The 27,360-nt window shown below is 29.7% G+C and overlaps 2 protein-coding genes across 4 annotated transcripts in view; one reads left to right on the forward strand and one right to left on the reverse strand.

Moving 5' to 3' along the window:
- LOC136974081 (F-box/LRR-repeat protein 18-like) lies at positions 1-27,134 on the forward strand. Its single transcript, XM_067268861.1, has 10 exons — positions 1-164; positions 2,551-3,224; positions 8,159-8,394; positions 8,864-8,981; positions 12,876-13,000; positions 16,479-16,570; positions 20,109-20,354; positions 20,437-20,578; positions 22,460-22,533; positions 26,897-27,134. Exons 1-10 carry the CDS (start codon positions 28-30, stop codon positions 27,036-27,038), a joined length of 1,986 nt encoding a protein of 661 aa, XP_067124962.1. The 5' UTR covers positions 1-27; the 3' UTR covers positions 27,039-27,134.
- Pym (partner of Y14 and mago) overlaps positions 1-27,360 on the reverse strand; it is a 64,373-nt gene that overhangs the window by 20,337 nt on the left and 16,676 nt on the right. The window lies entirely within an intron of this gene.

A 27,360-nucleotide genomic window follows, 5' to 3' on the forward strand; every position in this document is an offset into this window, starting at 1 on the left:
CTTGTGTGGGATTACTGACCGGCTGACATGGCTGTGGAGTTATTAGATCTTCCTAACGAAATATTAGCAAAAATACTTTATTATCTACCTCCCGCTGACCTGTTAGCTATTTCTAAATTAAATAGACGATTAGAGACGTTGTCTTGTGCAAGAGAAGTAATTTGGTAACTAGAAACGATGTTGACATTTAATATGTAAATTAGAGTTGCTGACTGTTAGAAATTTTGGTTATTTTTAAATAATATTCTGGAAAATGAATGAAGTGTTTTGCGTTTTTGTTTAGGTCGTTCGTTTTATCCTTGTGAGAGGTTCACACACCTAATTGTGATTAAAATTTTCATTCCTAGGTTGCATTATCCCCCCTCTCCTCCCTGTGTGCACTAAAAGGACTTGTTTTAATCCTACAATTAAATTTATGTGGGCTTGCCAAATCCCTTCTTTTGGGTTTGGCAAGACCCACATGGGGGCCATGGCCAGAACCGAATGTATCTGTACAAATGAGTGGTCGGAACCAGTGGTGATATTCAAAATAGTTAACAAAGGGTTCGCTAGCAGAAAATTTTTCCATGACAATCACCGACAAACGAAAATGGAAGTTTTGGCTAGAAATAAATACAATACCTTTTCTTGCGATATATCTAATAATCAGTGGCATATTTGCAACGTAAGGGGCCCTGGGCGAAGACCGGGTAACAATAGTATATTAGTGCTGTCGACCTTTTTTTTTTTTTTCTTTGTCGGCAGAGAAATTTTTTACCCCGAATGGCACTACTCATAGTAGACAGATGTCATCGTCTCTCGTAATACAATATTCTTTTTATTTCGCTGTCCATAACCCGACACGTGTCTTTGTCGATGTTCATATGGAGGTTCTAGCCTTGAGCGCTTTTTCCTCCGAACAGTAATGTTTTGATCGCTATGCGACCGAAGAGCCAGCCGTTTATTTCACGGCCTAAACGTACGCGAGGGAAACCGTGCCTTCTGGGAGGACTTTTATGGGAAACTGGCCTCCTATTCAGTCGTTATTGGCTAGGAGAAAACCCGGAAAACTCCTAGCAGCCAGCCTGTCCGAGTCGTGGCGCGAACCCACGACCGAACTTCCCAGTGTTTAGGGTCCGGTCACCACCGCTATGAGCGGCAACGGAGACCACTCGCCCACTGGTGGGGCCCGACACGTGTTCCACAGCCATCTTATATTATCTAGCGCGCGTGGGATTGTGTGATCTCTCTTATGACTGGATCTAGTTTTAAGAATTCTCTTGAATCAATCGCGATTAAACCTCGTTTCGGTCGAGATTGAAACGGTTGAGAGAGATCGCACTAAGACATAGTCCCCAACCTTGATCACAATCTAGATTGAAATGCTCGGTTCGAACGGGGTATAAGGCTCTAGTTTAGTAGTATTACAGAGTATAATACGTATATTTTAATATATTTAAAAAAAAAAAACAAAAACCATTGAGAAATGTTCCGTGTGTTTAACAAGGTTCGGAAAACTGAAAATTTTAACAAAGGGTTCGGCCGAACCTGTGCGAACCCGCTGAATATCACCACTGGTCGGAACCTTATTTGAGCCATAGACTATGTAAGAGTAAAGAACATCAAAGGAACTGATAGTCTGTGTGACCCTTTGTTTGATGCAGCTCCCTCCTAAAATTGGTCTATCTGGAATTTTGGACCCTCAAAAATGGAGTAAAATTTAAAATTGAAACAAATCCCAGATTGTTCTTCAAAATAATGCTAAAAATTTACCATTTTTCATTTTACTAGAAATGGCTAAAAGCTCTTGAAACACGAGAAATGCCGTTACATTGAATACTTCTAAAAGTGTGATTGGAGTTGTGCTGTGTACTCCGTTAAGCCCGGCGAGTATGTAACGAGCATCCTGATCTGGGGCTATATCTTGTGGAGGATTGCACATAGACCATTAGTTCTTTTGATGTTTGTTTTATTTCTATGGACATTGTCTATAACTCTGATAGTCTCAACTGCCTCATCAGAACTGTATTTGCATCTGTATCTGGGACAGACCATGAAAAATTCCTAAGATTGGTTGCTGAGACTTGATCCCAGCTTTCCCACAGTGGTAAACTGATACCTTAATCATCCAGCTCTCTTGTCGTCGTCACCAAGAGAAGGAAAAGAGTGTCCCAAGTTTGTTTGTAAAAAGAGGTGATTTTTAATTGAAAAAAAACGAACGTTCAATATACTTTCTAATTCTTCTGATACACTGGGATGATTTATCATCCCAGTGTATCAGAAGAATTAGAAAGTATGTTGGATTCAGCAATGCCGGCTAATGTGTACTGTGAGATTGTGATGAAAACGAACGTTTTCAATGTTTTTTTTCGCTCATCATTTTTTCAAATTGGTATATTTTTCATGTTGGTTGGATGTATAATTTTGTAAGAAGAGAAAAAAAAAATGGCTCTCTTTAGTGCTCTCAGGACAGAGTAAAAAAACTGCATTCATAATTTGTTATTCTAAAAGTTGGCAACTCTATTCTAAATATGTAATGCAGCCATATTTATAATTTGTTTGTCTTTTCAGGAATGTTAACTTTAAAGAATCTAGACTGATGAGCAGAGAAGAACTGAAAGAATTCTTTTTGAGTAAACGCTCAAAAAGTATACTGTCTCTTGACTTTGAGGACTGTTACACTTGTGTGACTGATAAGTTTTGGGAGTCCTGTATAATAAAATGCAAATCTTTAAAGTGCCTTTCCTTCAGCTGTAGCAGAGTAAGCCTGGTGTCTCTGATTCGGATCTTGTCTCGTCTGCCACATCTTGAAGAACTCTCTTGGTCCCTCGTAGATGTCTGCTTGAATTTCAGGGAAAATAGTGCCCTGCTGGTGAAATATGTAGACGAAGGAAAATTGGATCTGTCGAAACTTCGCAGGTTGAGTGTGTATTTTCACGAATCGGAACTGTCGAATTACTTACTGAGTTTGTTTTTAAAGTACACGGTCAATTTAGAATGTCTTCGTCTTCATCCGTTTGCAACTACGAATGAATTTTATTTTTCGATAAATCCTGTGCCCAGACCTGTGTACCAAAAATTGACAAAACTTCATAGCTTTTCGGTGCAAGAAGAATATATGTGCAAAGATGTTCGTGCATCTCTCAGCAATAATACATTGACATTTTTATCAGGTTTCATGTTGGAACATTCGAACGTTGACTGGAAGAAACTTTATCTGACACCAGATATAGTTGATAATTTGGGTATATGACAGAATCTTGTTTCCATTACTATTATACCTTTTTTTTTAATTTTTATATTTATCATTTTTTACTTTAAGGTACAAAATTCATTACCCAAAATATTTAAAATTTCTTTTTAATGATTATACAACATATCTTTATATGTTGTATAATCATTAAAAATATATCTTTATATGAATAAAATTAAGTTACATTCCCATATGGAATGTATAGCACAATAAACTCTGAAAAATTTTCAAAAAGTTATCTTTAGAAGAACATATCTTCATTATAAAGGATGTGTTTTATGATTAATGCATCCCGAGGACACTAACAGTGTGTGTTCAATATGGATCTGGCCGAACTCGTGATGTCACAACTCGACATATCCGAGTAAAATTACTTATGTAAATTTAAGGTTCTGGCCCAGTCTGAATCTTGTCAAGGAGCAGAGAAAACATCTTTATCATCTTTTCTATCAGATTTTTTTGTAATGACTAAATGTCATTAATTTGTGATTATTTGTTGCTATAAATATTCGTGATAGATACTGATTTACAGAATCTTCCAAAATGAATACTATTATTTTAAATTACTGTAATTATGTTATTTATTATCTGAGAACAATGAGATGTATACGAGTTGATAGAGTCAATGTCTAAGTTTCGTCTCCCACTGCATTTGAACATCTTGTCATTTGCTGTTTCTAGGAAGTGCCATAAATTAAAATGCATTTGACTCTGCAACAGAGGTCATTTGTGTTTTACAGTTTGCAAAGTCAGAATCACTCATCACTGTACAACATGAGTAATCTGTAGGAACCATAGAATAGTGGCTACTATTGGAGGAGTGACAATGGATATGCTGTAGCAAGTGTAGGAAGAATTTGAATATTGGTTGGATGCAGAGCCGTAACTAGGGTATGGCCAATGTAGCCCCCGCCATAGGCGCCTATTTAATAAAGGCGCCAACGAGAAGATTTCAGAATAATACGTATTCGAAATTAATAACACAAAAAAACTTTTATATTTATATAGTATTTATGATCTATAATTTCTACGAACATATATTTCAAAAATAAACCGCCATTTCTATCGTTATTGAAATATATAAATTCTTTCTTTCTTTATCCTTGTCTTTTTCCATGTTTATATGGGGTTGGCGTTTCCTTCTCTAATGTGTTTCTTCCATTTTTCCCTATCAAGGGCTTCTCTCTTCAGTCCCCTGTGGTTCAAGTCTTCTTTCCAACGCAACTTTGGTCTTCTTTTATTAACAATAAAATTGTTAATAAAAGGAAAGAGGAAAAGCAGATATTTCAATTTGTTAACAATTATAACAAATTGAAATATATGAATATGATATTTTATCAACAATAGTTTACTTCCGAGAACCTCTTTGCAGTAAATATGACCCCACGTATTTATCTATATTGTTACGATAGGTTCGGTGTTTACATTGCATATGCATTGCACTATTAATGACTAAGACCAAAAGGCCAAGTATCGTATTTAAGTCCAAAAATCCAAAACGAATTTATTTCTTTACTAGCATCGAAACAAAATTACGAATAATATAAAGACAGCAAAATATTTTAACATAATAATTGATAGTACTCCTGATATATCTGAAAAAGAACAAGTATGCCAGATTATCAGATATGTCAAAATTGAAAATGAAATGGTAACTATCGAAGAAAGATTTGTTGATTTTGTACTATCAAAATGTAAAACGGGACAAGGACTCTCAATTGAAGTTTTGGATAAGTTAAAAAATGATGGTTTAGATTTTAAAAACATAAGAGGACAAGGATACGATAACAGAGCAAACATGGCCAGAATATATTGATATAATGGCATGCAAGCGCATATAGCACGATTAAACGATCTTGCCAAATTTGTTCCTTGTGCCATGCATTCACTTAATTTAATTGGAGTGCACGCAGTAAGCATGACCGTGGAGATGGTTTCATTTTTTTGGAATAATCCAGAAATTGTTTAATTTTTTGCTTCTTCTACCCGAAGATGGGAAAAAATTACAACATTACTAAAGACAACACTTAAAAGACATAACGACATGAGATGGTGCTTTAAATCACGTTCAGTAAATAAAAGTTGTATAGATTACTCCCCATGGAATTTTGAGACTTTTAGTATATATCTGAACTCATAGAGCCGAGACGAGTTCAACGGTACCCTCGTAGAATGCATTGTTAAAGGCAAGAAATCGTAAATATGACAACTTTCTTATTTTTCGTGTCGGTCCAAAAGTAGGATATCGTTGAACTTGTCTCGGTTTCCTGAGTTCAGATATATACTCAAAGTTCCGAAATTCCATGGGGAGTTCTATACAACAGCCATAAGTCATTTAAAATATCAAATTAACGAAGCTATAGAAGTCCTTAAAGAAATATTGGAATATTCTTCATTTGGAGATGGTGTCGCTACAGCTAGAATATTATTGGACATATTGAATCATACAATTTTGTTTTATGTTAATTATGTGCAAAAATATTTTAGCCAAAATAAATGTTGTAAATAACCAATTACAGAATAAATCACAAGACATTTTTCGCTCTTCTGAATTATTAAATGGATTAGTATCTTTTTTTTCATCATTTTAGAAATAATCGGTATGATATTATCATGTTAGAATGCAAGCAAAAATGTGAAGAGTTGGGAATTGATTGAATACCCAAGATGAAGCAAAAACGCAAAAGAAAACTGTTACCTGGAGAAACAGAAGAAGGAACTATACTTTCAAGTCAGGATAAATTAAAACATTTGTTTTATGAAGTTGTTGACAATATTATATCCCAACTAGGTGATCGATTTAAAAATATGCGTTCAATATCATAGGTTTTTGATTTTTTAAATGGAAAAAATTTGGTTACCATGCCATCAGTAGATTTTAAAAAGCTGCAGCTGACTGTTGCATTTTATATAGTGCAATTGGATGCTTTCAAAGTCAAGCAAAAATAATATTTAAAAACTTGATATCTTTACACCATTTACAAATATTAGAGGAAATGGTTAAGTGGAATCTCTAAGTCTTATCCCGACATCAGTATTGCATTAAGGTTAATACTTACTCTGCCCGTGACTGTTGCTTAAGGTGAGAGAAGTTTCGGCAAATTAAAAATCATTAAGAACTATTTACGTTCTACAATGTCCCAAACAGATTGAGTACTGTAGTTTAAATTTATTATATATAGAAAATGATATTTTTAAAGAAACTAATTTTGAGGACGTTATAGATGAATTTGCAAATCTGAAGGCGAGAAAAGTTCATTTTGTTTAAGTTTATTTTGTGATTGTTATTCAAAAGATAGTTAATATTGTGAACGTTCATCAATCTGATATGCTAATTATGAACTTTTATTTTTTATGTTTATTACTAAGTAATTATTATTTTTGTTTTGTTACCAGTAACATACCAATAACATACCAATAAAGGGTTAAATATTTATTTAATTTTGACATTGAAAAGTGATATTATTAAGTTCATAACATTGTTGATAAGCAGCAGTATATATGTTGGAGTCATTTGCCTGTGTAACAACGTGAAATTCATGATAGTCAAAAAAAGGTTATTTATAAAGATATTTTTTAAATTATTTACCGTATATATAGTTGAAAAATATATTAAATGTCATTAGATAATTTTTTTTAGAATAACATTTTTTTTAATATCAAAAATTAAAAAGGCGCCATTTTTATTCTTGGCCATAGGCGTCCAAAATCCTAGTTACGGCTCTGGTTGGATGTATGCCATATGACATGAGGTGCACACACTGACAAATGTGGAACTTGGACAGTTTTCCAATGTTTTCCAATTTACATTACAGTATTCTCAGATATTAGCATAATTACAATAATTTAAAATGGTAGCATTTTTTTGGAAGACACTAAAAAAAAATAAGAATTTAAATACAGAAATTTATTAATGTTTTTGTTAATTTTACACATTCATTCTGTAATTACTGGTATTTTTAAATTGACTTAAAATTTACATACATATCTTCTCACTCACAATCCAAAAAAAGGGAGCAGGCAAGAGGAGACTACAGTTCTAGGAAATCATTCATTTGGCAACTTTCCACACCTTCCTGTCCAGATAATCAGATTTTTTGTTTCAGACACATTCCTGCCTCTTCTAGCACACTTCTTCACATTATTTTTCCAACTCAACATCTTACATTCTTTCAGATATTCATCCACTTGTTCCAACCAAGACTCTCTTTGCCTTCTACCATACTTTCCATTCACTTTCACGTGCATACTCTCTTCAACAGTTTTCCTTTCATTCTCTCAATGTGGCCATTGATAATTCAAGGACTTATCAATGTACTATATTTTAGAAAAACAATGTTTAAAGGACTAGGACATTTCAAGTAAATTAAATCGTAGAGCCTATTTATTAATCTTTTGAACCAAAAAATTGACAATTATTAAAAATAACACACCATTTCAAAATCCCTGGATTAACAGAAATATATCCAAATTTTATACATTTCATTTTAAAATATTTAATTTTGTATTGAAGTTTTTAATTTACTTCAGTTTAACTTTTTCCTCTCCAGTTCTATGATATGTTCAAAAAGTCCCTCTGTAGTGAGTATTGTAGGTTGTGGTTGCTTCTTTTGGCTTGTTGATTGGTTTCAGGAATAATTGTAAACCAATACTTGTACACCAGATAGCATCGTGTCTACTCAACTATTTCACAGTTGCTACAGGTAGTTTAATGCAATGTTTACTCGAGCATGGTACCTTGGTTAAAAACTGTGATATCCACTACAGAGTGACTTTGAACACACTGTATATTTATTTGTTAAAGTAAATTTGCTAAAGTTTTTAGTATAATAATTTATTTAAATATAATTATCTTTAAAACTTTTCAAGTTAGCTTATTAGCTAAATTTTCTATTAAAATAACAAAATAATGTAATTTTTTTTTAGTTGTTTCATCCGAGCAAATTCAAGATATATTAAGTAATTTAGCCAAAAGTAATGTTTACTTTCCTTATAAAAGTGAATTCAATAACTTCCATATAAAATCAAAGGAGCAACTTAGTTCTCTTTCAATATGTAATGCAACTATGTCATTTTCTGATTTAGAAAATATATTTCCTGAAAATAAAACAAATATTCGACATTTGACCATAAAGAATCTTTGTTTTTGTATATTACCTGAAGTAAGTTAATTGTATTATATATTTGTCAATAAATTTTACATTACATATGCATGCAGTCCTTGGCTTTTGGAAAACTTCCATAATACATTTATATTTGCAAATTGCTTTTTGTATCCCAAACTTGCATACATTTTGGGGTGACAAAATTTCTGATTTATCATGCAGTGGTATTTTTTGCCAGTTTTGATTTCAGTAACATTAAAATAAATAGTAAAAATTAATTTTCACAAATAATCTGTTGTTTTAATGTCTTAAATAATTTTTGTTTTGTAACTATCACTGTTAACTCAGGCTTTCTTTTCTATATAATTAATGAGCTTTTATAATTTTCTTTTTTAGTTCTCCGGAAATGGAACACCCTTTATGTGCAATTCTTTTGGACACAATTTTATGAACACATTACACCTGAAAGTCAAGGACTGTCTGTATTTAATTAAAATTAGTATAAATAACAATTTTTTTATTATAGATGCATCAACGATTTAAAAATTTCTTTCTTTCTTCTCGAAATATTGTAAAGTTAGACTTTCTTCATACTCATTTTGGGGTCAATGAAAGAGCTTTAGATTATTTTAGTTGTTTAAAAGGTAAGTTAAACATTTTTCACTTTAATTTTTTCTTCTTACAGAATAATGCAAGCAATATTTTTTTAAAGAATAGAATTAATGCAGTAAGCCAGGACCATTCTGAATGATTTTGGCAACTTGGGCAGATCTAAGAACAGCCCCAGTTTCTATAAACATTATGATACTTTTCTAGTATCCCTTCCAATTTGGCACTAGCGGCAATTGCCTCTCTGCCTCATCTGTTGGCACGGCTCTAACACATGCAGCAAGCACTAACAAAAATCCAGGGAAAATGTAGGGACATTGATTTATTTTAAAAGTCAAGTATTGTTTCATGAGCTTCCAAACATTCTTTAATTTCAAATGTTTGTATATAAATTTTTTAAAATTATTGTAATTATATATATCTTCAAAGTTTACTTCGATTGTGAATAATACTATGTTACTGTGTTTCCATGTTTAAAAATGGATTTTTTTAAAAATCAAACTATTGAGTAATAATTCTATGTAGATGCATTTAAAAATTTATTACAGATTAAAAACATATTAATAATTAATGACAGTATAATTTACAGAAAATATAAAAGTTTTCATTATATACAAACTTTTGAAGAATGATAAATAATATTCCAATAGTTACTCATATATTACAGGAGATTGGTTAAAATATATATGTAATTCTAAAAACGTTCAAAAAGGAAGGGTACTTTAAAAAATAAAATCACTGATTTTTTTAAGCTGGTTGACAATGCGTGGCTAAATTGTATCTCGGTATTCTTGTATGGTAAAGAGAGTGCTTATATTGTATCACTTGTTCTCAGTGTTTCTACTTTAACTATTGAGTTGGAACTGTGGAAAAATACAATTCAAAATGCATTTAGTATAGTAAATCTCTTCTGTTATAAATAAAAAAAGAACTGTTAATAATGTCATACCAACCTATGAAAATTTGCATACCATCATTTAAATTTAATTTGTTTTTAGTATTAATTATTACCAGATATTCTTTAAATTTTCTTTTATAGATATTTCTTTCTTTATCCACTGTGACAGTACACCATAAATTTTGTATATACGTGTTAATCGTAAGCCTAATATTAATTCTTCGATCTTTATTATTCTTTATTTCCCTGTTTCCCAATCTTTCAATTCTTCACTTCCTTATCGGGTGGGGGCAACACTGTTCTGAGAACTAAATGAGAAGACAATAAAGAACAAGCACCTCGAGGCATGTTGGGGGAGCAGATAATGGTCATTCTTGGCAAGGAGTTCAGAGCGAGCAGACTGCAGGTGAAGGGATCCGAATTGTTCGTTAAGCGGAATGAAAATACAATGAATTGTCTGTACGATTGAAGAAAGAACTCAGTGTACTAAGATCCAGAAACAACATATCTCTTAATTGTTCTGGATTATTGATCAGAATTGAAGAAATAGATAGCAACCGACTGGAACACAGTTTTCCCCACTGGAAGGCATCAAAGAAACACGATATCCTGGGTACCCTTATTCTTTCCTCTCTATACACTTAAATATCTGTATTATCCTTTCCTTCCACCCTTTTTTATAGTTTGTAAGTTAGTTTTAAGTCTTAGCTATAATATTTCGGAAAATATCCCATTGTAATCCATTGTTGAGAAATGTGTCTCTATTGTATGATGCCACATGTCTTGTGCCTTTGTTCCTTCATTATACAAGATTGTGAAGGACAGAGAATTTCTTGAATGATATCATAAGACTTGGTAGGACAATTGAAGAACATGATAGATGGTTAGCGAAAGTCTGTAAGACATTGGAAGACAAAGGACTAACTGTAAATGAGGGAAAGTGTAAGATTGCAGAAAAAGAAATTGAATTTATGTTACTGTCCACTTGAATAAAAAAATTGAAGCAATATAAAAATTTTAGGAGACCAGAGACACCAGATAAATTAGGGAATTTTTAGGTTTGGTAAATTTCTGTGCATCATTTATTCCAAAGTTAACTCAGATAAGTGAATCACTCTGTAAGCTCGTGTATTTCAGAACAATTCAAATGGACAGAAGACCAAGAAAGAGCCTTTTGTGAAATAAAGCGACTAATGGGGAAATTGGAAAAACTAGGTATGCTCTAATGCAAATAATTGCAGATGCAGGACCAAAAGCATTAGGTGCTATGCTAATGCAGAAAAACTCAATGGGATGGCAAGTTATCACTAGTACACTAGTGATAACTTGCCATTCCATTGAGCCTACACTAGTAAAAGCCTTTCAAGATGCAAAAAGTGATATTCTCAAATAGTGAAGGAAGCACTAGCATTAGTTTTCTCTTGTGAACATTTCCACCAATGGTTATATGGAATACATTTCGACTTGGTGACAGATCATAAACCTCTTAAATATCTGTTCATGCCAAAATTAAATCAAAACTCCTCTTACAACCTCACATCAGATAACATCACATCAGATAACATTTGAATAAAGCATCACCAATATAGCTGATTCATTATTGTGATTAGTCAGAGCTGCAGAGGCAAAGGATCAAGATTTCAATGAGGAAGCTATAAATCATGCTTATTGGGTAGCTATAGTGTCTTTCCAGAGCTATGCCGCTAAAAGAAATTGACCATGATTTGGGAAAAGATCCAATGCTGATAGAGGTTCATCATGCAATACAAACTGACCAATGATCTCATTGGTCAGTTTTGCATGGCAAACCTCTATCCATTGGAGATCCATTGGGTAACTCCTGGTTTAAAATTCTGAAGGATAAACTTTGTCTCTGGGGAAATGCTATTCTTTGGGGTACATGCATTTTGTTCCCACTAGCATTACAGAGTAGGGTGTTAGATATTGTGCATGAGGCATAGTAGCCATGAAAAGTAGACTACAGAGTCAAGTTTGGTGGAAAAGAATCAACAAAGATGCAGAAAAGCATGGCATGTTAAATCACATCCCAGCTGTCAGCTGATCCAAAAAACAATAAACTCAATGCCTTTGTTCAGGAATGTAATACCGATAGGCCATGGGATACATTTGTGGTGGCTCTATTAGATCCCCTTCTAACAAATGACTATCTGCTGGTAATTATTGATTATTATAATAGATTCTGTGAAGTGACAATTATCTACAGCATGAAAACAGATACAATGTTGAGACACTTTACTAAAATATTTGCTAGACATTGTTTTCCTTGAGTAATCACTGCTGATAATGGCCCACGATTTATTTGTGTGGAACTAGAGATGGGCAGAGCAACAAGGTATCACAATTAGGCATTCAGCTCTACTGTAGCTTCAAGCAAATGGTGATATGGAAAGACAAAATTGTAGTTTACTGAAAAGATTAAAAATCACACAGGCAGGAAACCATAACTGGAGGGAAGAATTGTATGATTATTTGTTAATGTATCGTTCAATGCCACATTCTCAGATAAGTATAAGTTCAGTGGAATTATTGTTCAACCATAAGATTAGAACAAAACTACCCAAATTTGGTAGTGCTATTGGGGACAGTGAAGTGAGAAAAAGATGAGAGGAAAGGAATACTATGATAAATGGTATAGGGTAAAGGAATGTTGATTTGAAATCAGGTGATACTATTCTCCTGAAGCAGAGCAAAGAAAATAAATTGAGTTGTGATACAATATTGTATCACAACTCAATTTATTTGATCTGAATACAATATTGATTATGAATAAATTTAGGTAAAAATTACTTTCAACAATGAATGCTTTGTTCGTTATTGACAGTTTATTTACCAATAACTATATTTTTCTTATTTTACTTTTCCTAGATATAAATATTTATTTTTGCCTATTTTCTATACTAGAAATGTCTTTGTTAAATCTGAAAGAGTTAAATTTACATTCATAGTAGTTTTAAAATATAATTTGAATAGGTTTTACTGTAAATAATGACTTTTATTTTGACATATTTAGCATTGAAATCACTCTCTATGCAATCTTGTGCTATTTTATCACAACGTGCAGCTCCTAATGAAAATGTTGAAAATGACGATACTTTATTTACAAAGAAACGCAGGGTAGTCAGTATAGATAGTCAGGTAAGTGACATTTAAAATTTTGACTGAAATTTGTCTTCATTTTTATTAAGAAATTTTTGATCAAAAATTATGTTTGAATCTCTTAGAATAATTTTATTTGCATCCTATGCATTAGAGATAATATATACATATAGTTTGACAAGGGGAAAAAAAAGCATACTGACAATAAAACTAGTGAATGCAGAGAGAACTTGTACTATAAATTAACGTTATGTATACAGCAGCACTTGAAATCATCTTATAGTAAATTTGTATGATTATGAATACATAGAAATGGAGGTATGATGATGATAAACAATGTTCTTGATAAGTATTCACTAAAGCATTCTTAAATTTAACTTTTATGGGAAGAGACTCATTAGGGAGAAAAATATTTATGTATTCAACCCCATCTGCTAATATTTATACTGTATTTCTATTTTCTTGGTTCTTATGGAAAATTTCCTGAAAAATGTTCAATAATTATTACAGAATGTTAATGAGGTAAGATACCAAGTGCACAACTTGATTTAAAATATTTTTCAAGCTAGAGCCTTTTTTTTTGCCTTGGGATGATAGGCTTACTAACTTTATCATATGTTTTCCTGAGTGCAAATTGTGTTATTATGAACTGCAATGTAACAAAAATATTAATATTGGTAGAATAGGAAGTAAAAAATTGTCATGAATATCATTTTGCATAAATTAAAGCAATAAACAGCATAGATTTAATTTTTATATTGCTTTACTCATTGTAATTTTTTAATAAGAGAATTTTACAAGGCAAATGACACTAATTAAAAGTAAGGCTAGTGATTTGAAGAAACAATGCTATGAGCTGTTTTTAGTAATTTTTACTACCATTTTTTTTTCCATCAAATGCATAGATGTACATTTCCAAATTTTAAATTTGTTTAGTTTCTAATAAGGACTAATTAGTACAAAGTAATGCAAAAATGCAAATAAGTAGCATAGAACAAAGCAGTGATTACTTGTTTAAAATTTTCTTCGTACTCTCTTATTGTCTGAGGATTTATGTACAGTACTCACATTATTTTAGATTTTATTCATAGTTTAAGTGATATTCATTTTTATTATTAGAAGGCATGAGAAAATAAATTTGAATTAATCATTAAAAAAAAAGTTGATTTATTGTGGATATTGGAAATAATATAAGAAGTATTGTTAACATACTTTTTTCTCTAATGAAATTAGATTTAATTTTTGTGAAAAATGTTTTAGAATAAAATTATTGAATATGGAAAGGAAGTAAAAATTATATTCTGGGAATTGATTTTCAAAGAATATTGTTTTTATGATCGTTTGCTTGCCTTGTGTTTGGACTAATTAGTTTTTATTCAAAGCTCAGTAAATTGAGTATTACAATACTGTTCCAAGATTGACTAGTTAACTTTTTTTATATTTAAATTGTAATTCAAATAAATCCCATTTTCAATCATTAGGATAATATACAGCAGGGGTGGCCAACAAGTCGATCGTGATCGACCGGTCGATTGCGAAGCCAATTTTGGTCGACCGCTCGTGATGTCTTTACTTTATGTGTTACACTTGTAACTGAACGCAACGCCTGAACGTAACAAGCAAACGCAACAGTATGCATGCAGTTATGACTCGACTCATAAAAAAAACACAGCCATTTAGCTTGAATATTTGGTACTGTCATACGGTAGCTTCTTTTCTTTAGTACATGTATTAACAATGTTATTACTATTTCTCCCATTATTATTAAGGTAATAAAATAGATTCCAAATCTGTCTTTATCTGTAGCTAATTCGAATTAATAAATATTGTTAATAATTACTCATGTTGTTTTAATTCCCCTGGATGTGAGTTTTTTGGCCCGTTAAATAATTATGTTGTTTTTTACGTAGGTAGATATACAGAGTGTTTCAGTATGACATGCACTCCCGCGATCGATAGATTAACAAAGAATAAATCTAAAAATCTTATATCATTCTTCCATGATAATCTTCAATCAAATTATCAGCCATGCTGTACTTTTTCATATTTACGAACAAATAGTACTACAACTTATACATTGCAATTGATAAAAAAAAATTAAATTATATTGTAAGTTACTAAAAATCTATCTTGAAAGATTTTTTTAGGTACTGCCTGTACGGAATGAACTGGTGGTTGCAAATATCAAAAGTTGGGTCTGGAAATTTATTTTTTTATGAGCCTTATATCTCGAAAACTTAATGAGTGATTTAAAAAATATAAAAATAGTTTTGAATATATTTTGCTTATCTACCCATAGCTCGCGGGAGTGTACCTCGTACTGAAATACAGTGTATAAACATAGTATGTATTACACACCTCCCCCTCTCCACTTAGACTATGCCTATGACAACAAGTTGATCGCGACACATTTTTAAGATAAAAAGTAGATCTTATGTACACAAAAGTTGGCCACCCCTGATATACAGAATGCAAATGTGTTCTAAAGTAAAATATTTTTGGGTCAAATCATATATTGTTAATTATAATAACAATACTATTACATGTATGAATGCCATTATGAATAATTTATAATAGTATTCACCATTTATGGTTAATATGATCTTGATTAAGAGACAATTATGCTTAATTTATTCATTTCAATCGTTAAATGTCAGATTTGATCAGAATCAACTAAAATATTTAATGATCTGAAATTTGTTAGTTTATAATAAATTTAATTATTATAATGACTTTTTCTATAATAATAATAATTAAAGTTGAAATCAGCATTTATCAAATTATTGATCAAAGATTAGAATAATTTGTAATCAATAATTCATCAATAAAATATTAGAATACATAGAGCATCGACTATCCGACCTCCAATCAACCGTCACATCGGTTAACCGACCACGTTCTAGTTGGCAAATTCAAATGTCCGTTAGTGATGTGGTGCTACAATATTTGGCTATGTCTTGGCTACTTTAATATTATTTTTGTTAAATTTTTGTGTGTTTTAGTTGGCAACATGGCTCGACCATGAAAGTGAGGACAGTATTTAAACCAGGCTTAATTTTCTATTTTTCTCTATTTTTGTATTTATTTTGTGCAAAATAAAGAAATAATTTTTAACAATACAATACGATAGCGACGATTATTATTTAAAAAAAATTTTGTTAGGCTTAACATCGATGAAAATTCAACATGAAGTAAGTTAATAGCGATATACTAATATACTAATTACATGGGATATAGTAATATACTATACCAATAATGTATTTTTTCATACTTTTCGGTTATCTGACCAACTCCAGTCCCCAATTGAGTCGGATAATTGATGCTCTACTGTAATTACATTTCTTTTAGTAAGTGTAATCATTAAAAATTTATTGCCTTTTCAGATTATTAAATATTTTATAAATTAGATTAGTGATCTCTTGTGAAATTAATTTATTGAATCAGAAACATTTTAAAAGCATAACAATATAGTATAATTTTAACAAATAATGATTAATGAATTGTTTAAATTTTGCAGTCATTGCTTCTACCTTTAGTACAGAACTGTGTGGATATTTGTGATTTAGAAATAAATGGTTGTATGGATAAAAGGTTTCACAAGAAATGTTGGTATGTATTTTACCATTAAATTTATGATAATTACATTGGCTTCAACACACAATTTTTTTTTTTTTTTCAAATAGGACATTTAGCTTGAATTTTTTAAATATAATAATAGGATTTATATTGCTATTGCCTATAAAATATCACAATACCCTTTTCTCTTACAAAAAAAATTTTTTTAAATGAAATTTTGTTTCAAGTTAAATGTACCAGATTTGAGATTTGTTACAATGTTTTCTAAAAGGAGGTTTTAAAATAATGTTGGAGAATGCTTAACAAAAAAGAATGCACAGGAAATGTGGATATGTGAGAGAAAGGATGATGTAAAGAATTTTTTGGATTAATTATTTAATAGAAATGTTCAAAAACATTGACTGAATTCTTGGATGTATTTGTTTCTGTTTTCAACTAGTTATTTAAACTAGTAATTATATCTTAAGCATATGGTCTTAGTCTGCCTAATTTAGAAAGTACTTTTATTTTAAAAATATAAATTGATTCAATATCAACTTCCAGTTGGTTAAAAAGTTAATAAGTAGTTTAATGTTTATAGTAAAATAGTCAGTATGTACAGATATCCCTTGCTTATGCACTTTCACTTAATGTGGGATGTGATTAACATGCAAAATTAATTGTGGCAATACGTTTTTTATATGCGACAGAAATTTTAATTAATGCGGCTTTAACTGTCATCTTTACTTTAACATAGATATGTTTTTCTCCACAAATAAGGTGTTGGAAAATTTGCTATTTTCATTTACTAAAATAAGGATATTTGTTATTAACAGAAATTTGTTCTAATGGGTGGCAATTGTTTGGTCAAGTACCAAAGTACCTCTATTTGATGTGATATGGTAGCATTGAGGGATTAATTAACTGCATTAATCAAGGAATACCTGTATTTGACTGGATCAATTTTATATAATATAAATATATACAGGTATATAGTAAAATAATTTATAGAAAAACAGACATTTGATAACTTCACACGGGGTAAAATTATCAAATGTCTATTTTTCTATAATTTTATTTATTCATAAACTATCAAATTAATGTGTAAATGATTGAAAGTATAGTTTTGAGTTTTAAAATCAGAGTTATAAATGTTATGGTTACATAAGAAATAAATTAAATTGAACAAACAAACAAATCTAAAAAAAAACTTTGTAATCCAGCAATATTACTTTTATAAGACCTGAAGACTTGTTTTTAAATAATTTTGTATTTCTAACTTTATATTTATTTACTTTTATTATTTTGCTTATTTGTTGTTAATTTTTATCTTTATTTATGCTAATGGTTAAATATTCAAATTTGTTTCAATGCTACTACTGCATGCTTATGTTTTATCATATTTCTATTTTGAGTTTTTTGTTCTTTAAGATAACAATGACATGTAATTCAGATAATGTATAAAATAAATATTTACTTTTTGTTTTTAGAAGAACTCTGTATTCTCTTTGAATTAAATGCTATCAACTTAAAATGATTTCAATAATTTAAATTAACTTACAAATAAACATGCTAAGAAAATATCAAATAAGATGTATTTGTCTGCCAATATGAAGAAACTTGTAAAAGTTTATATTTTAATTCAGTAAATAAATTTAATATTAAATTGTTTAATTACCATATTTTCCAGCATATAAGACATACATTCTGGTTTTGTAACAAATATTTAGGAAAAAAAATGCATCTTACAAGCCATAGATTAAAATTTCAGTTAGAATTTTGATTGGATCGAATTTTATTTTTACCCTCATGCTTGATTTTGAGTGAGATAAGGTAATCTATATTTCAAATTTATTACATTACCATTTTCTTCTTTAATTAGTTATGTTCTGTATAGTAAAATGGGGCCTTTAATGTTTCTGGTTTTATTTAAAATAGTATGCACACAGAATACTTCCTGAGTGCCCATTCCTAATTCCCACAGACCATAACAGAAACTTTTCCTTATTGTCCTTTCCAATTGAACAATGCCACAATGCAAAAGAAGAGAAACTTTCTCAATATTTTTTCTAAAAATGCTACCAAAAATGGCTGTGTCTTATATTTCAATACTCCGGCAAATAGGATAAATTAAAATTTTAACATTAAAGGTTCAGAAATGATATATAAAGCTTTCTTGTTTGAATTAAAATATATTCAAACAGAATATAAACTGGATAATGATACCAAATAATAAAAACCTTATCAACGCTTATTTTTAATTTAGCAAGTACTTTTGGCCTTGGAAGGAAGTTTAATTTTTGCACTAGTTTTAATATTTAAATACAGTTTTTTGTAGAAGTGAAAGAAACTGAAATAATTTTTTAAAAAGTGCAAAAGTATTTATTAAATCAAAAAACTAAGTGCTGGTAAGTAAAGATTTCTATTATTAAAAATATATATATTTAGCAGCTAGAACTAAAATTAACATTTGGACCTATTTGATTATAATAAATCATTCGGACCTTATTTTGAGATTATGGACTTCTATGATCCATCAATAGGTAAATGTGGAAAAAAGAGAACAAGGACAATTTATAAAATGCATTAGTGAAATTGACTGTTAGCTATAAAGATCTTACACCACAAATAATGAGCAATACACATTGCCCAAGATAGACCAATGGCATCTTGAACACAGATGATCATTCTAAATTGATTCTAGTTAACACACACACACTTGTTTCTACTTTTTCATTTCTAGAATTTTTCTCTTATTCTCTATTTTAACATGTATTGATGCAAATAAATCATGAATATTGATGATGATAAATCATAACTATAATAATTACATTTGTAATAAGAATCTTAATCAAAATTGCAAATGACCACTTGTCTCATATTTAAAACTTTGAAAGAAAGAATTCTGTTCTGCCATAATGGCACTGCAGAATTCCAGAGACTAGTTTAATCATAGGCAGTCAGGGGCCAGTAACTTTGGACTTATAAGTCAAACTGAGAAATGCTCTGGTCAAGACAGTAATACACTTGTAGGGCAACAAACTATCCTTTCCTTCCTTAATGGCACATGATAAGATATTAATGTACCACCAACAAGGATCTAAGTTCAAATCCAGTGCAAATTCTATGCCTTGTCATATGCAGTACATGTTAAGGCATTGTTTTTCATTTTGCATGCATGCTAATCAACCCTGCAGATCAGATCTGCTCAGAGTAGGCATAGTTATGGCTGTTTCATATAGCCTAAAGTATAGTAAATTAATCAATCAAATTATTATATTTTTTTTGCTATTTTTCAATTGTATATTAGCAGTTGAGATCAACACATCAACAGATGTTGAGAAAAAAAAACGAAATAATATAGTATTAATAGTTTTTTTACAGTTATTTATTTTTCATTAATAAATTTTGTATCAATATATTTACTAGAAGATTAAATTGGTCAACTAATTTTGTGATGAAAATAGTTTAGAATTAATAATAATTTTTAAAAAAATGAAAATTATATAATTTTACTTTTTATTGTATTATTATTATTATTATATTTTTCAAATAAAATGTTTAATTCTGAATAAATGTTTTTATATTTTAGCAGTATGAATGGTTTGCATATCACCGATACAGACTTGGCTGTTATACCTCATTTAATGGCATTACAGAAATTAGTGTTAAGAAATCTTCCTTTTATCAGACATGGATACTTCTTACAAGAAGTTTCAAAGAACTGTAAAAATATAAAAAGGTTAATCTTAGTTGAATTAGGGTCTCGAGGAACTTGCAATTACATATCGTCTCTGTGCCATTTTTTGAAAAATACAGTTTCATTAGTTGATCTTGTGTAAGAAATGTTATACCTTTATTAGTTATATATATACAAATTTTAAATTTTATTTGTTAAAAATTTTATTTTATGTTTGTAGAATTTGTCATGGACATTTTGATCTAAATTCTGAAACATTTTGGAGCTCTCTGGCTGAAGCTACAAAGATTGAAAGAGTTTGCTTAAGAACAGATTTCAAACAGACATTAGTTGCTGGAAAGATATATGCATCTATAGTCAAGGTTTGTGTAATTTTATTGATAATGTAATGAATTATATTGAATTTTATCTAAAATGCAAAAAATTCTCATATCAAAGATATTTTCTTAAAAGCTAACACAAAATTTTTGGAAATAAAGTGGGAAAAGTTTTCTCAATTTCTTTTTTCTTCTCTAAAAACATTGTTTAATTTTTTTTGAGTAAATCTCTATTTATTCTGATGAAAATTTATTTCTTAATCAAATATTTGAATTCAAATCTTCAATCTGTCAAAAATAAAATATAAAATCAAATTTAATTTAATTGAAATTATAAAGATATAGAGATTAAAAGAAATGCTCTGCTCTCTCATATTTTGAAGTCAAGTTGAAAACATTTCAAAATGACAATGTCTGGATGTAATGAACTGTTAAAAAATTTTAAAAATTTATTTTAATTTTTAAATAATAAATTACTTTGCATCATTGAAGTATTTTGTGTTCTTGTTTAACTATAATTTAATTTAGCATATTTTCATGTTACTTCTTTTTGATGTTTATATCTATATTTAAAATTTTGTTCGTTCGTTCGTTTGAATAATTATGTTCATAAAGTTTAACGTTTCAAATTCATAGTCTTAATTCAAATGACTGTAGAGTGCTGATGCAAATGTATGTTTAATTTAAAAAACTTGTTTGAGATCTGAAGCTGTGATGTAAAGTCTCAAAAAACATTTCATCTCTATTAAAAAGTTGATTCTTTAACTGATTTAGCATCCTTAGCATCCTTGTATTTTAAAAATTAAAACAAATTTTAATTGTTGGTTTTGAACTTATATTCTGAAAACTGGCAGCTACATTATGAACTCAGCCTAAGCAAACTTTTATTTCTGGACATACTGTGTATATAATTTGGAATTACTATAAATCGTGTAGTTTAGTTTCTTGCTAAGGCATGACTAATCTCTATTTAAACCTTGGTAAAGAATTAAAATATAGTCTTATAATAGATAAAAAGTCCTGGCAGTATATATGTATTTATCTTAATAAATACAGCTGATCCTTTTTTATTATATTTAACATATAAGAATCTTAATCCTTCCAGGCAATTCCATGTTGACTTCATAATATATAATGGCAGACAATGATGAAAATTTCATTTTCAATGCAATTTGTTTTTATTTAAGTTAAACTTTATAATTCTCTATTTTCATATCATCTTAAGATATGAAAATACAGGATTGATGAAATAGGAATAATCAAATTTTTGTTTCTTCAATAGTTTTTTTTTTGTGTGCCTGTTGATTATACTTGTAATGTTCTTCACTCTGTTTTGACTCCAATACATAGAACTGTTATATTCTTGCCACTGAATTTCATTTGTATTAATCAGATGGTTCAACTTCTGTCCAAAAACGGTAATGGAATTGCATCTGTTACATAGTCCCATTTGTGAATTTTTAATGTTATAATCTATTTGAAAATTCCAACAATTTTTTCAAGAAATTTGAGATTATAAAAAACAGTCACATGATGTGATTGAATTTTTGAAGATTTCACTTTTCTGTTTTATTGCTTACTGCCACTGTAGTTTCATTGCATAGCTAAGGTGATGTACATTTGAGATCCAGCACATCAACTCTACTCTTGTTCTAGGGGAAATACTTTATAATAGTATATTTAATTATTTATTTATTTAAAATGTTTGGAATGTATCCGCAGAAAAACAGGTGTAAATTAATAAAATCAAAGAGTATTGTAAAGTAAAAAAGCAAATAAATATTGTAAATGTAACCCCCTTGTAATAGGGAAGAAATTCCCATTAGACAATAAAGGATGATGATGATTATTTATTTATTTAATTCTAATATTTTAAATAAAATATGATTATTTACAGTATTTATATACTTTTTTTCCTATTCGCAGCTTTCCAATTTATCGTCATTTCATATTCATGCTTCAATATTCAATCATAATCAGCTACAAAGTGTTTTCAATAAGTAAGTTTTTAAATTTTATCTAGATTTATTTTAATGTTTGTTTAATTCATTAAAGAAATATTTTTTGAATAAAAAATTTTCACAACAGTATATGAAAAGATGACAATGGTGTAGAAAAAAATAAAATCACACAGAAACATAATTTAAATTGAATAAATGAATTTTGGCATATTTTCTATTTTATAAATGAAAAAAACATATTCTGAAATATGGTTGACTTATCAGTAAAGTTGACTAATTTTTACATGGTGTATACTGTAAAACTGTCAGATTTGTAAGAAATGATTTGAAGTAATACATAGTAATATGCATAATGCAGCAATACATATTTATATTTTATTTTTAACTACTGTATTACTTTTTGCTATTAATCATTTAAAGTGTTTTCAGGAATGCAGAATTCAAATGAAAATTTAAAAGTTTTAGTTTTTCTTTCTTTTAAACTATTAATCAATGATATCTTTAGAACCAGAAAAAAAAATTAATGTTGGTGAGTGTTTTGCTTTAAACCAAGCCATCACTATACTTTTAACCTGGTTGTGGATAGGTTTACAGCCAAAAATGTTTATCAATATTAAAGTTTTTTGCTAGTTTTAAAAGTATCATTGAGTAATAGTGCATAATATTTATCACTGTCATTTTATTTTTTCATTTGAATTCTTCATTCCTGAAATGTTACCCAATACTTCCATGTTTAATCATTTAAATTTGTTTTATTAAACTTTCTGTTGCTGAACTATACATAATACTGCACTATGTGATAAAATCGCGAAACTTCACGAGTGGCTATAAAAAATAGTTTTCGCAACACAATTAAAAAAATATTTTTTATGCGGTGAATAGGGACCGCATAAAAAAAGTCTCACGTAAAAAATAACTCGAAACCGTACGAAATAACTAGGAATTGCTTTTTTAACTCCTTGGGCCTTTTTCTGCAACACCTAATGGGGAAAAAAATCATCTAAGAATTTTAATTTTTATATTAATTAATTATTTCCACTTAAATACGAATCTAACATTAAAAAGTTAAAAATAATCGTTAAATAATGATTTTATTTGATAAATATAGCTGCAGGAAGTGTTATTTCATTTAACAAGGCCTGAAATTTCACACCTGCAGTCTAAAGCTGGAGGGGAGCTAACTTACTGCATCTGTTCAAATATAACATAATATTTATGGTTTTTATGCTATTAAAATGAGAGGGGACCGGATAAAAACGTATGAGAAAAAAATTTTACTGAATAAAAAATGAAAAAACCTGCTGATGTCATAGAAAACATCCAATAAAGTTTTAAAAAATTTTACAGGAGTCAATTATGTTCCAATTTGATTGAAATTTTCATATACCGCACAAAAAAAATCGCACAAATAAAAAAATCGCACAAAACAAGTCGCACAAATAAAAATCGCACATAAAAAGAGCGCATAAAAACAGGTTTGACTGTACTTCCATGTTTAATCATTTAAATTTGTTTTATTAAACTTTCTGTTGCTGAACTATACATAATACTGCACTATGTGATTGCATCTGATAATTACCAGTAAGTAAAAAAAAAAACAAATTTATTTTATTTATATGGTATGTTAAAAAATATAAGGCTGAAAATGCTACACTTTAAAGAATTAATTACAGCTTATCAATATTTTCAAAATATTGTTAAACTTGATAATTTGAAAAAAATTAATCAGATTTTTTTTTATACAACTGGATATTTTGGGACATCCTACTCTTATATGAACTATATTTTATAAGGAGTAAGGATTCCCTATAAAATATAGTTCATTGGACACAATTAAACAAGGAAAACAATGATAAAAAGGTTATTCCCAAAAATATAAGTATGATGACTAAATTTGGGATAAAAGACACAGGAAATTTAGGTAATTTTTTTTTTTTTTTAATATAATTTTATAGGTGGAAATGGAAATCATTATCAAATAAATGCACATAACAGAATGGAAGCAAACAAAATGAGCAAAGAGAAATCCCAAATTTTCACAATTAGAAACAGCACATTCTTGATCTAATGAATAAACTGATGATTTCACCTTGAATTCAATTACAATATTATTTTGAAGTTAAGACCATTTACAAAAATATACAATATTTTCGAGCCTTTTCTTTAACCATAGAAGTAAAAGTTAAATTGGCTTGAAGAAAACCTTCATTAAAAAGACAAATAATAATAGATAAAACTTCACAAAGTTAAAAACAATATCAAACATCAGCCTTTTATTGGAGGATCTGACATTTTATATTATACATTTTTTCATCCAATATCAAGTCCTTAGTCTATTTATAAGTGGTTCTAGCCCTCTAGTGGTAGTTTTGAATTTTTCATTTCTCATATGCAAATGAAGTGAAAAACTCAAAACTACTACTAGAGGGCTAGAACCAGTTATAAATAGGCTAAGGACTTGATAGTGGGTGAGAAAATGTAAAATGTCAGATCCTCCAGTAAAAGGCTGATGTTTGATATCGTTTTTAACTTTGTGAATTTTTATCTATTATTATTTATCTTTTTAATGAAGGTTTTCTTCAAGCCAATTTAACTTTTACATCTATAGTTGTGTTGATGGATAAAGAAAAGACTCGAAAACATTGTATATTTTTTGTAAATGGTCTTAACGTCAATATAGAAGATATCCTGAGTCGTCATGAAAATACAATATTGTTATCAATGTAGTCACACCTTTTCCAAGGGGCTCTATTCAATGACTTATATTTTAGTGAACATAGTTAAACTGATTATAAATTAATAAGAGCATTGTAACTAGAAATTTTCAGATGTGAATTTTCATGTCTGGAAAATGCAGTTCATGTAAATGTGAACCTTCTTTATTGCAAATTTAAGATGTTTCAATAAATGCAATTGTAAATTACCTAATGGCTACATTAGTGGAGTTGTTTTCTTGGAATGAATATGAAAGTGGCATTCTCCAAATTAGAATAGTGTGAAAAATTCATTTGTGTAATGAAATGATCACACAATATCAAAATTTTACTTTCTATTACATGAGATAGAGAGCTTAAAGTTCAGGGTGTTTTTTTTTAAACTGATGGTACTCAGAGACATCTGTAGAGCAATCTAACAGCCTGACTGTTGCCAAATTTGGGAGAGTGACTAAGGACGACATGGGAAACATATTCCGCGAAGAAAAAAGTAGTACCCAAATTTGCCGGTAGGGGTGGATTTGGCACTGTTGTAGCAAAACAGCTAAGAACTTGTTGAAGGTCCACAGGGGACCGTTGCTGGTAGTAGCAGCGCCTGGGGAGTGGCACAACAATTGGAAATGACGCCTTCAATGGTATGGCAAGTTTTGCAAAAAGTTCTCAAGTTCTACCCATACAAGATAAGCCACCTGCAAGAATTAAAACCAAACGACCATGCTACACGGTTGACATTTGCTCTGACATTTCTTGCCAGGATAGAGGTGGACGATGCTTGGCCATGGATAATTCTCTGGGGAGATGAGGGCCATTTTTACCTGAATTTAGGTAAAATGTCAGAGCAAATGTCAACCATGTAGCATGGTCGTTTGGTTTTAATTCTTGCAGGTGGCTTATCTTGTATGGATAGAACTTGAGAACTTTTCGCAGAACTTGCCATACAGTCGAAGGCATCATTTTCAATTGTCGTGCCACTCCCCAGGCGCTGCTACTACCAGCAACGGTCCCCTGTGGACCTTCAACAAGTGCAGTCTGTGAACTTTCAACAAATTCTTAGCTGTTTCACTACAACAGTGCCAAATCCACCCCTACCGGTGAATTTGGGTACCACTTTTTTCTTCACGGAATCTCTTTCCCACGTCATCCTTAGTCACTCTCGCAAATTTGGCAACAGTCCGGCTGTTAGATTGCTCTACAGATGTCTGAGTACTGTCAGTTTAAAAAAAACCCTGTATATCAAAAGCTGGAACAGTAGACAATACAGCAAAAATAAGCCATTCATTCTTAAGCACAAGGTTTTAATAAAATCATAAACATTTTTGACCTTAAGTGGCCTTCATCAGGTAATATAGCCATTCCGTTAACCTGATTCCATCAAACCTTCTGTCAAGATGTTTAAATCCCAAAAAGCATACTGAATAAAATTTCTTTTGCTAACTGAACTTTGTCTCTGGTGAAAACAGACTTTATTATAAGACAAACTTTGGTTACCATTTGATAGTCTTAATTGGAATGCAGTTTTTTATGAATTTACATGATATAAAGTCTGCCATAGTGATTTAGTTTCTAAATTGTTGTTTATTAATTTTAGAGTTTACTCATTCATTTTTTCCACTAAAATTGAAAAAAAAATAATTTATAAATAAATGTATACTTTTCATGTATTAATTATAAAATATATTTAATTTTAGGATTTCAAGGAACAAAAATGTACACCATATTTCATTCCAACTGCTTTTTACAGAAAATAGTAACTTTTTAAAACGAGTTTTGATGCATGGAGGGAATATTCGACTATTGCAGGAACTCTGTTATGAGACAACTGTGAATTAACATAGTTATTTATAGTTATGTGTAAATTAACTGTAAAAAGTAAAATGTTAAAATGTATATTTATACATAATTTTAATAAATTGCAAAATTTTATAATTTTTTACTTACTTATGGCAAAATAACATTTTATTTGTATAATCATTTAATTTAACAAATGGAATAGATGAATAACAAAATATTTCATTTCAGAAATTTTATGAATTTCAATAATGAAATTTTTTTTATAAATAATTTCTACAGTACTCAGATGAATAGAGCAATATTAACATAGAAGGATTAATTTTTATTCTAAGTGAAAACAAAATTAGTATTCCATTAATGA

The sequence above is a fragment of the Centruroides vittatus genome, unplaced genomic scaffold (genome assembly GCF_030686945.1).
Source record: "Centruroides vittatus isolate TY-2023 unplaced genomic scaffold, ASM3068694v2 contig_341, whole genome shotgun sequence".
NCBI classification, from domain to species: Eukaryota; Metazoa; Arthropoda; class Arachnida; order Scorpiones; family Buthidae; genus Centruroides; species Centruroides vittatus.